This window comes from Myotis lucifugus, unplaced genomic scaffold (assembly GCF_000147115.1).
Source record: "Myotis lucifugus unplaced genomic scaffold, Myoluc2.0 scaffold_2947, whole genome shotgun sequence".
Lineage (NCBI taxonomy): Eukaryota > Metazoa > Chordata > Mammalia > Chiroptera > Vespertilionidae > Myotis > Myotis lucifugus.
In genome coordinates, this window is record NW_005873995.1 from 7,965 (window position 1) to 18,679 (window position 10,715).

At 57.2% G+C, this 10,715-nt stretch overlaps 1 protein-coding gene across 4 annotated transcripts in view; it reads right to left on the reverse strand.

Moving 5' to 3' along the window:
* PIGG (phosphatidylinositol glycan anchor biosynthesis class G) overlaps nt 1-10,157 on the reverse strand; it is a 16,193-nt gene extending 6,036 nt beyond the window's left edge. Inside the window, exons 1-5 of one of the 4 annotated variants that reach the window (XM_006108644.3) lie at nt 9,923-10,150; nt 9,169-9,369; nt 4,754-4,963; nt 3,388-3,576; nt 2,137-2,278 (exon numbers count right to left, since the gene is read on the reverse strand). In XM_006108644.3, the coding sequence (XP_006108706.1) occupies nt 2,137-2,278; nt 3,388-3,576; nt 4,754-4,963; nt 9,169-9,369; nt 9,923-10,075 (895 nt within the window). In that variant the 5' untranslated portion in view covers nt 10,076-10,150. Of the gene's footprint in view, nt 1-2,136; nt 2,279-3,387; nt 3,577-4,753; nt 4,964-9,168; nt 9,377-9,922 lie in introns of all 4 variants that reach the window. The other 3 variants (XM_023749117.1, XM_023749116.1, XM_014450625.2) reach the window with 3 other exon arrangements.
* Between the last annotated feature and the right edge of the window lie 558 nt (nt 10,158-10,715).

The window sequence follows — 10,715 nt, forward strand, 5'->3', positions numbered from 1 at the left end:
CCTGCAGACGCCACCGGACAGCAACAGCACAGAGGGAGGAAAATGACACCACAGGCCTCGCCGCTCAGGGCCCAGGCCCAGGCTGTGGATTCCCTCCCCAGGGAGGGGCGTGCAGGAGGCAGCTCGTCAGGGATGCTTTCTCATCACTCATGTTTTCATCTCTCTTTCCCTCCACCTTCCTCTGTGAAACAATAAGAATATACATTTTTTAAAAGACACCATATGAAAATCCGTCTTCACAAACACTTGCTGACGAATGTTCACAGCCCCGTCCACGGACGGACGGATAAATGGACGCGTGCCCACACCACAGCTGTCACTCAGCAGCACTGCAGGGCCCGCTATCCTGTCCACAAGACCACCGCCCAGGGCTCCTTGGATTCGAAGCCCAGAAGACGCAAATCTAACAGCGACAGAAACACAACTTGCTGGAGGGGTGGGGGGTGGTGGCGGGGGTGGGAGTGGTGGGGCCCACTCACAGAAATGTTCTAAAACTGACACTGACTCAATGAACAAAAGGAGTGAAGTCTGCGGGAAACAACTATTCTTAAAGTCAACAAGTGAAACACACGCCCCGCAGCCCTCCAGGCCATCTGCCCGCACACGGGCCTCTTCCTCCCGAGACAGCCTGCTGCACGGCCCACCCTCACTCCTTCCTGCTGCTCGGTGGGATCTGCTGTGTGGACGCACCACGTTCAGCCATCTCATCAGGGCTTGGGTTCCCACTTCTTGGCTCTCATGAATGATGTTGCTGTGAACGTCCGTGAACACGTGTTTGTGAGACATTTTCACGTGGTGCCATTTCCATCCCAGGAGCTCAGGCACCTGGGCAGGACGAGCCAATGCTGGGAAGAAGTGTTTCTAGTGCAGGGCTCTCACTCCGCCCGGTGGCCACCCTGCTGTAGTCGAGTGAGGGATAGTGGGGCGCAGAGGCCGTGCTGTGGTCGAGTGAGGGTAGTGGGGTGCAGAGGCCCTGCTGTGGTCCAGTGAGGGTAGTGGGGTGCAGAGGCCCTGCTGTGGTCCAGTGAGGGTAGTGGGGTGCAGAGGCCCTGCTGTGGTCGAGTGAGGGGTAGTGGGGTGCAGAGGCCGTGCTGTAGTCGAGTGAGGGGTAGTGGGGTGCAGAGGCCCTGCTGTGGTCGAGTGAGGGGTAGTGGGGTGCAGAGGCCCTGCTGTGGTCGAGTGAGGGGTAGTGGGGTGCAGAGGCCCTGCTGTGGTCGAGTGAGGGGTAGTGGGGTGCAGAGCCCTGCTGTGGTCCAGTGAGGGGTAGTGGGGTGCAGAGGCCCTGCTGTGGTCGTGAGGGGTAGTGGGGTGCAGAGGCCGTGCTGTGGTCGAGTGAGGGTAGTGGGGTGCAGAGGCCCTGCTGTGGTCGAGTGAGGGTAGTGGGGTGCAGAGGCCCTGCTGTGGTCGAGTGAGGGGTAGTGGGGTGCAGAGGCCCTGCTGTGGTCGAGTGAGGGGTAGTGGGGTGCAGAGGCCCTGCTGTGGTCGAGTGAGGGTGGCGGGGTGCAGAGGCCGGTGCCCTGTACCCGCTCACTGGAAGGCTGGCTCCAACAGTGCTGGGTGATGGCAAGGAACTGTGAGAGGAAGCCACAGAGGCCACAGAAACAACAGCAAGTGAAGCGAGGGGCAAAGGCAGGCCCACGGGGAGGGTGGCGGAGACGGCCATGCCTGAGGCAGGGGGTGGGTCAGAGGGGCCGTGTGTTTGGGTGCAGAACTGGGTGTCCGTGACGACAGATGAGTCCTCAGTGAATCTTGCTCGGACTGGTCGGGTGACTCCTACTGACACGGCTATTCTACCTCTAGTTTCTAACAGGGCACTTTCAGGGAACGTAGTACTGATGTTTCTCAGTTCATGGATGTGCCTCCGAAGTCGCTAAGCTACAGGACATTCTTACTAACAGTCCCAGGCATCCAGGCAGTGGCATTCATACAACCCAATTCCCACAAAGGATACTTGTAATAATCAGGGCAAGAAATCTAAACTCCTGATCCTGACTGCCCCTTGCCCTGTTAATTTTCATTCTGCCATTGCTCAGGGTATTTCAAACTTAGCTTCCAAAAACAGTTTTACAATGAATATCGGGTGACAGAACACAGCAGTAAAATGGTTTCAGCATGTCAGCCATGCCTGGTCCTCACCGGGCTTCCTCTCGAACGCAGAGCTGGCGAGGAGCAGCGCGGTGTTCACCTCCTCCAGGGAGGAGGCCCCGTGGCCCCCACTCTCGGACATGCCGTGGTCGCCACAGAGAACCAGCAGGCTGGGCGAGAGGGCCTCCCTCTCCTGTAAGGCAAAGGGGCCGTTTCAGCGGCACTGACACCGGGAACACGTACTCGCTAGGAACCCACGTCGGGTTCTAGCTGCATGAACAGTGCTTTCTAAATTAGTGGGTTTTTCCTTTTACCCATGAGCTTACAGTCAGATCAAAGGGTCAAGGTCAAATAGCGTCATGTATGAAACAAGCAGAATCACATGGAGGTCACACAGCACAGTGGGACTGGACAGAGGGCCTCTCGGGGCAGAGGATTCGGGCCCGGGCCTCTTTGCCACTTCTGAGCTGTGAGAGTGCAGGCACATGGCTCTGCGCGCCCGGTGTCCCCATCTGTCACATGCAGCCACCTTCCTGCCCTGGGGCTCCAGCCATGCCCTCGCTGCCCAGGATGTGCCCGGCAGGCTCCAGCTCGCCCTTGCTCTCGGCCTGGCACATCGGCCCCTCCTGTCCAGCCTCTGCTCACATCTCCTGTGACTACTCTGCCCAGGCTGCTGAAAACCACAGCCCCTCAGATGCGGTTCCCTCCTCCTGCCCCCACTGTCCTGTGGCACGTCACCTTCAAGAACACTCATGCAGCCCAGCTGGCCTGGCTCAGTGGTTGGGTGTCGCCCTATGAACCAGGAGGTCACGATTCGATTCCTGATTAGGGCACATGCCCAGGATGCAGGCTCAATCCCCAGTGGGGGGGGGGGGGGGGGAGTGTCTGTGTGTGCAGGAGGCAGCCGATCCATGATTCTCTCTCATCACGGATGTTTCTCTCTCTCTCTCTCTCCCTCTGACATCAATAAAAATATATTTTAAAAAGAACCCTGACGCACTCACTGTGCTGCTTGTCTGCCCTCCTGGCTGGAGCCCACACCCCGCAGACACCCAGACAGGCTCAGCGTCCCGAAGGCACTCAGGAAGCAGGAGCGGGAGGGATGGTGATGGTGGAGACACAGCCACTGGAGGCAGGACCAGGCAGGTGAGCTCGCAGTGGCACCTGTGCCGGCTGAGGCTGCCGAGGGACGGTGGGTGTGACATTCACTCAGCTCACCTGAGCTCACGTGGGGCTATAGTTTTTCTGGGGACTGTGGGCACAAGCACCTCCTGGCCCAAGACCCACCGAAGCGCAGCTCACCTCTGACAGCAGCGAGGTGTGGATTCTCATCAGGATGCTGTCCATCTCGCTGAGCTTGCGCCCAATCAGGGGACTGCTGGGCCCGGAAATGTGGCCGATGTGGTCCAGCCCCAGGTAATGGAGGATCAGCACATCCCAGTCCCCCCTTTTCAATACTTTATCCAAGTGCCTCGTCACGTTATTGTCCACCTGAAGGGGAAAGTGCAAAGGAAGAGCAAGATCGTCACTGCCCAGGGAAGTGCTGTGTCCTTACACATCACAGGGCTCACTGTAGGGGACAGGACTAGTGGGAGTTTGAAAAGACCAAGAAAAAAAATTAAAACTGCCACAAAGAACTAAACATCAGATGAGATGAGACTTTCACTGCCATCGTTTCGCACCCCTAGGCTGCAGACAGACTGTTATACAGAGGGACAAGCAAGGTCTGCTGCAGGAACATCTCTGTGGGCACGGCGAGGGCTGCACTGAGCAAGGACCCAGGACCCAGTTACACAGGGGGGGCAGTGAGCACAGGACAGTGCTCAGGGTTCCAGTGACCAGCATGAGAGCTGTCCTGGGAGGGAGGAGACAGCACTCTGTGACCAGCTGTCCACAGCCCCCAACAGAGCCATTTAGCCTGGTCAGCCCCGACCCCTCTGCTGGCCAGCTCCCTCCCACTGAAAAGCCTACGGCAGAGAAGTCTCTGAGTGACCGTACACAGGATGGGGAGGCCCAGTTGCCGCTGGCCAGCACTGCTATGCTGCACAGGCCACGGCAGCAGAGGGCATCTGTGTTAGCCAACGGCCAGGTGAGGGGGTGCAATGCTGTCCGCCCTAATGCCAAGTCCAGACATGCGGTGCCACTGCCCTGAGGGTCTCCCTCTGCACCCAGGCTCAACTTTTCAACAAGGGCTCTCATCACCCCTCCCCTTTGGCGAAGCGGCACTCCCAGCTGATGCCCCTCAAGACCACCCACCCAGCTTGCCCTCGACCCCGTGCCTCCCACTCGACACTGCCCCAGCTGCAGAGGGACCAACGGTCTCGGAGCCCCAGGCAGTGTGGCATCCTTGGGCTCGGCCTCAGACAGAGGCTGCCACCACTCTATCCTTGTGGGACGTCCCCACTCACCTGTGCACCCAGCTCACCTGACCTGGCTGGGCAGCCCTTCTGGATTCTTGACACTTGCCAATCGGTGCTCAGCCTCCAGGCTGTGGGCTCCAGAGAGCCGTGTTCACACCTGCACCAGGGCTCACGCCCCTGGCTGTCAGGGTGCGAGTGAGCCACGTTTGCACTGTCTCCACACCCTCCCGATAGAGCAGCAAACACCACTACAACGAACGCTGCCTCTCCACCTGGTAGGATCTACGTTTCTTATTTTAAACACTGACCTCTGTATAATCTGACACAAAAAACGAGGTTGTTCCATCATATTCCACAAAGTGCTTTGGGAATAACTTCACCCATGTTTCGTCTCCATAGAAGATGATTCTCTTCCCAGCGGCCTTTGCCTGTGTGACGACGTTGTCCTCCAGCAGTGCGGGGGAGTTGAGGTTTCTGACAACATCCACGAAGCCGGGGAGGCTCCCTGTCATCAATGCCTGCAGGAGGGAACACTCTCGGATTAGACTGTGGGGTCCAAAGTGCAGCAGGGGCGGGGTGCTGGCCCCTGCACAGAGGAAAGACACCAGCATAAAGTAGGGCATCCCCAGGACCGAGGGTGGGTCGGTCCTACGACAAACGGGGAAAGCTACCCGCAGATTCTGGCAAAACCAGAACGCCGCACCGTGAACACCTGACCCCATTTCAGACCCCAAGGAGAGGACAAAGGAGGCGCTGAGGGAGCCAGAGAAGAACCAAAACAAGCGACGAAAGGTGGTGTGCACGCAAGCCTGTGTTCACACCCACGGCCAGGCTCTCACCTGAGCTTCAAGTCTGCAAACTCCACGTCCCGATTCACAAACCAGAGACTCTACTGTCCACTCCCGAGTGCAGGAGCAGCTCCCACACACCTCTCAGGGTTCCCCGAGAGCTGGCCCAGGTGTGCTGGTGGGGACCCCTCCCCGCCCCCACCACATGGCCCCAGTTTCTGGGAGAGGGAGGGGGTGTGACATCTTCACACCTTCCTGTGACCTCCCTCATTTTAGCCCGGAGTCCAAGAGGCCGCATCGATGGGGCGCGGTCTCCGTGGTCTGTATCTCCCAACAACCCACAGCACAAGTGTCCCGGCCTGTGCAATGCCAATCAACAGGAATCGGGTCACACCCAAGGGGCAACTGCCAAGACTTCTCCAACAGCAAATGGACATGTGCGTTGACTGGGCGTCTGGAACGCATGCCAGCTCGCCCAATCTTCTCCCCCCAAGAGCAAGATGACACTGGATGAAACTGTCAAAACCACCATTTGGGGACTCGGAAAACTCACCAAGGACAGACAATCCATTGAGAAGTTCTGTCTCAGTCAGCTCTGTGCGTACCCGCAGCGCTTTCACGGGGCTGTGCTGCAGGCACAGAGGACAGAGGGCCCTCGACTTGGAGCTGGCTCCAGGGGACAGTGCCACGCAAGGGCATGGCATCCATGGCACGGCCACGTCAACAGCTGCCCGAGGCGCCATGCTGGTTGTGGGAAGAGACCAGCCCAAACTTTGAAAGGGGATTGGAGGAATGAGACAGGTGTAGTGGCCCCCGTCAGCTCCACCTCTTTCTGGCACCTGGAAGGCTGCGTGGACCCTCAGGAGACCCGAGAGGGAGGGCTGACTTCCTAGCTCCTGCTGGCTGGACAGAAGGCCTCCTCACAGAGAAAGTGAGAGTCAGGGCGGACGCGTCTGTCCCTGACCAGTGAGCACGTGGCCCGTCCACACACGACCCCGCGAAGGGTGGTAGCCTCACCACACTAGGTCTCTATGCACAACTTCTGAGCAATCGCTAGTCTGTGCTGACCCTGAGTGGCCCCTGGAAATACTAGCCTAAAACTAAAAACAAGAATTGGAAAAACGACCTCAGACATCAGCTGCCCTGCACTCAGGGAGACACTCTCCAGGCCGAGTTCAGGCCGGTCACGCCACACACACAAAATAACAGCGGCGACAGCCCCCACTCCTGGGTGAGGGTCGATCTCAGTGGAGGAGGGGCATGGATATACACCCGTTACGTCTCGTCCAACTATACACATACAAATGCATGTGCTGGACTGGACAAAAATCCTATCTCCATAAAGGTATTTCTTTTAAGATTTTTTTATTGATTTCTAGAGAGATGAAGACAAGTGTAATGGACTTCCATAAGCTCGATGCAATAGAGGTAAGAGTGAGACATTCAGCCGGAGCCCACAACCAGCACGTGTGTCCTGACCAGGAATTGAACCAGCGACCCTCCGGTGCAGAGGAAGGACATCCAACCAAGCCACACTGGCCAGGGCTAGAGTTATTTCTTTTTCTTTTTTTAAAATATATTTTTATTGATTTCAGAGAGGAAGAGAGAGATAGAAAAACATCAATGATGAGAGAGAATCACTGATTGGCTGCCTCCTGGACACCCCCCACTGGGGATCGAGCCTGCAACCTGGGCATGTGCCCTTGACTGGAATCGAACCTGGGACCTTTCAGTCTGCAGGCTGACGCTCTATCCACCGAGCCAAACCAGCTAGGGCTAAAGTTATTTCTCAAAATGTGAGCCTCTCTCTTACCCCCAAACTCTACTTCCTAAAGATAACTGATTATTTTTGGTAAGCACCCTTTCATACTTTCTTCTGTAGGTGTACAACCAAAACTATACAAAGATACATTTTTCACCAAAATGGTAACAAACTATGTAAATAATGTTACAACTTGGTTTTGTTTTCCAATTAATAACAGACCACCGATTCCTTTCCCCAGAAAACAAATAGCTACTTCATCTTTTTTTTAACAGCTATAAAAACTACATATAAATTTATGTGCGTGTGTATATATATATACACACACACACACACACACAAATATTTGTTAACCCTTACCCGAGGATATTTTTTTCCTTTTTTTTAAAAAAGACGGGAAAAGGGGGGTGGAGAAACACGTGAGAGGGACACATCGATTGGCTGCCTCTTGCACATGCCCGACCGGGCAGGGGATGGAACTTGCAACCCAGTATGTGCCTTTGACGGGAATCGAACCCACGGCCCTTCAGTGCGAGGGTTGGCACTATCTACTGAGCCACACCAGCCGGGGCTATGTTTTTAGTATTTGAATGTACAATATATTTACATCCAATATTTGAATGCACAATATATTTAACCAAGACCATTTTAATGGATACTTTCTTTAAAAAGCTTCCAATGGAAGTACCATTTGAGCTGAGACCTGAGACTGAAGTGTTGTCTAGGTGAGATGAGTTGGGGCCTTCCTAGGGAGACACAGTAACTGCAAAGGCTTGAGGCCAGAGGGCAGTGTGCATGGGAGCCAAGCTATGTGTGATCATGAAAGAGGAAAGTAGCTCGGACGAGCGGGCGGTGAACGGGCATGACCGCCATGAGGCCTGGGTGAGTAGGCACAGTGTGGGGCACCAAGTCAAGAGCTGGAGACCACACTGTACTGGAGGAGGGCGGTGGCTCAGTCCAGCTATAGTCTCAGAATTAAGATGCCTGTTCACCTCCTTTCTCGTGAAGAGTAGGTTATCATCAATCTTTAAATTTTTACAAGGTGACAGACAAAATCTGGCCTTGCAGATGGTTTTAATTTGCGTTGCTATGATTACTAGTAAAGTAAAAAGAATCTTTTCACAAGTTTAACGGACACTGGAATGTCTTGCCCTGTGGAACTCTTCTTACCCTCTGGGCTGTCACCCCAGGGAGCATGCAGGGAGCGACCGAGTTGCAGTGGGGCCCGAGGAAGGGTTACGGGAGAACTCCGTCTGTCATGTCCTTGGAGGTTCCCGTGGCTGCCACGGCCGTGGGAAGGGAGGTTTCCTGCCTTCTGAGAAGGACCCGTCGTAGTCACCTGCTCGGCAGTGCTGCCGTGTGCCGCCTCGGGACACCCTGGCTCTGGAGCCAGGCAGCCTGTGCTCCAGTCCCCAGTCCAGTTCGTGACTTGGGTACTTCAAGCCTGCTCCCTCCTTCGGAAGTGGTCCCTAATAAAGCTTTAGTCTTTTCTTTACCCATAGTTCCTGGGTGAAGCACTAGGCACTTGAAAGCCACACTCACTAGGCCGAGCACCTGCAGGCAGGTTACACAGCAGACACAGCGAGAACCGGGAGGCCAGACCCTGCGGGGTCAGTCCCTGTCCGCTTCAGTGCGGGGCAAGCCTGCGTTTCCCTTCTCATCGGTAAAGTCGAGGGATTGAACGAGATAACCCTTAAGCCTTTCCAGGGTTATAACTGACCTAATGGCAAGTAGAGAAAATAACAGGGGAGCAAGGAGGATGGCGTCCCTGAGACTCGGCTGGCCTGGAATGTCTGGCTTCCAGTCCTTTATGCCGCCCAGGAAGCATGAACTCTGGCTACTTGAAAAGGGGTGCAAACTGTGGTCTCAGTTCTACCTTATCTGTCAGGCTTCTTCGTCCGTCTGCTGCCCCAGCCAGGCTGACGGCACCAAATGCATTTCAAATGTGGACAAGTAACAGTAACAGACTATACAGAGCCCTCTAAACCTTAGAGCCAAACCATCCTATGTACTAAAGAGCTAAAGTGCTAATTACACCGAACAGCAGAACAACCATCTGGACGTCCTACCGGACAAAGCCCGGCTGGGAGGGGCCGCGAGGGCTGGGCGCCTTGCATGAATTTCGTGCATCTGGCGTCTAGTGGTTTATAAAACACGATGTTAAACCGTTTACCTTGATTCGAGGCATGGTAACTGTAGGCGGCTTTGCTTCAGCCACAAAACTGTGAGCTGCACCCTGTTCCACAAGGGAAGTGGTGTAGGGCATAAATTTCACACCTTTTGACCCAAACACAAAATCATCTCTCAAGGCATCGATCAGCATAATAACGACTTTCCTGAAGAGAGGCGGGGGGGCGCTCGGTCCAATTGGAAACTGGCTCCTAAAAGGGTTTGAAGAAAAAAGAAAATGGAACTGTACACGTGACTTAGCATCCAATCACCTATGACCCGTTTCGCCCCAATTTTTCTGCCACCTACCCTGCCAACCCGGGAAAACAGTGCCCTCCGGGGGGGGGGGGGGGGGAGGCTCCCGCCACGGAGTTCAGGAGCCCGGGACCCAGTGATGAACCGCCCTTAGCAGGGCGAGGAGCGAGCCCTGGCCCCGCAGTCCCTTCCGGGCGAGGGCCCTGCAATGGCAAAGGCAGGCGCTGGCCCTCCGAGCGCGCGCTTCGCTGCGGAAGGGCAGCTTCCAGCAACTGCCCCCGCGCTCGGCGGCTCCGCGGGGCGGACCTGGGCAGAGCGGGGCCTCTCCCCGGCGGGGGCTGCGGGCGGGGAGAACCAAGAAAGGGGCCCGCCGGGCGGGCGTCGCGACGGTGCCAGGGGCCTGGCGGGTGTCAGGGAGGGCGCGGGGTCCGCGGGCGTCGTCATCTGCGGTGACTCCCTGAGCACCAGGGGGCCGGCGCCCGAGGGCCCGCAGCGGAGCGGGCCGTACCTGCCAAGGGCTCGGGCGCCGCGGGCGCCGCCGGGGGCTCGGGCTCGGGGCGCGCGGGCGCCGGGAAGAACCCCCGCAGGAAGAGCGCGACCCCCAGCACCTCGATCACCACGCAGCCGGCGGCGTAGGCCCCGCAGCCCAGCCGCATGGTGCCCTCCGCGCTGCGCGGCGCCTCCGGCGGCGGGAACGGCAGGAGCAGCTGCGCCCCGGGGCCCTGACGGAGCCCGCCCCGCGTCCCGGCGGCTGCGCACCAGCGACACACACGGAAGGGGCGAGCGCTTCCGGGTGCCCGGCCGCCCCGAGTTGGAGGCCCCACACAGCACTTCCGGCGCGCCGGCCCAATCCCCACGCGGTTCCCGCCCACGGCGGATCTCCCGCCCACCAGCGAATCCCGCTCGCCCCTCCCACGCGAGGCCCCGCCCACCCGCGTGGGCGCCTGTTGCCATTGGGCTGTGGCACGCCCGTCTCCCGTCAGGTTGGGGTTTGGGTGAGAGTCGTGGGGTCCAAGTGAAGCCAGACAACCCAGGGCGCTGGTGGCTGGGATGCAGCAGAGACGGTGGCTCCTGCGAGCGTTTATTCCCATCCTGCCTGCGTGAGGCTGTGGACCAAAGGGGCCACATGCTGACCTGACAGCTCAGGGGAGGCCTGCATGGCAGGCGTGCAAACTCAGAGACCTGAAGTCACCACAAAGGATGGTCTGACATTAAACTGTAACTAAAAGCAGTCATGGCGGGCAGTTCCGTACGTCCTAGGCCTGCCTCTTCACTGACAAGGTCAACCTTTTCCTT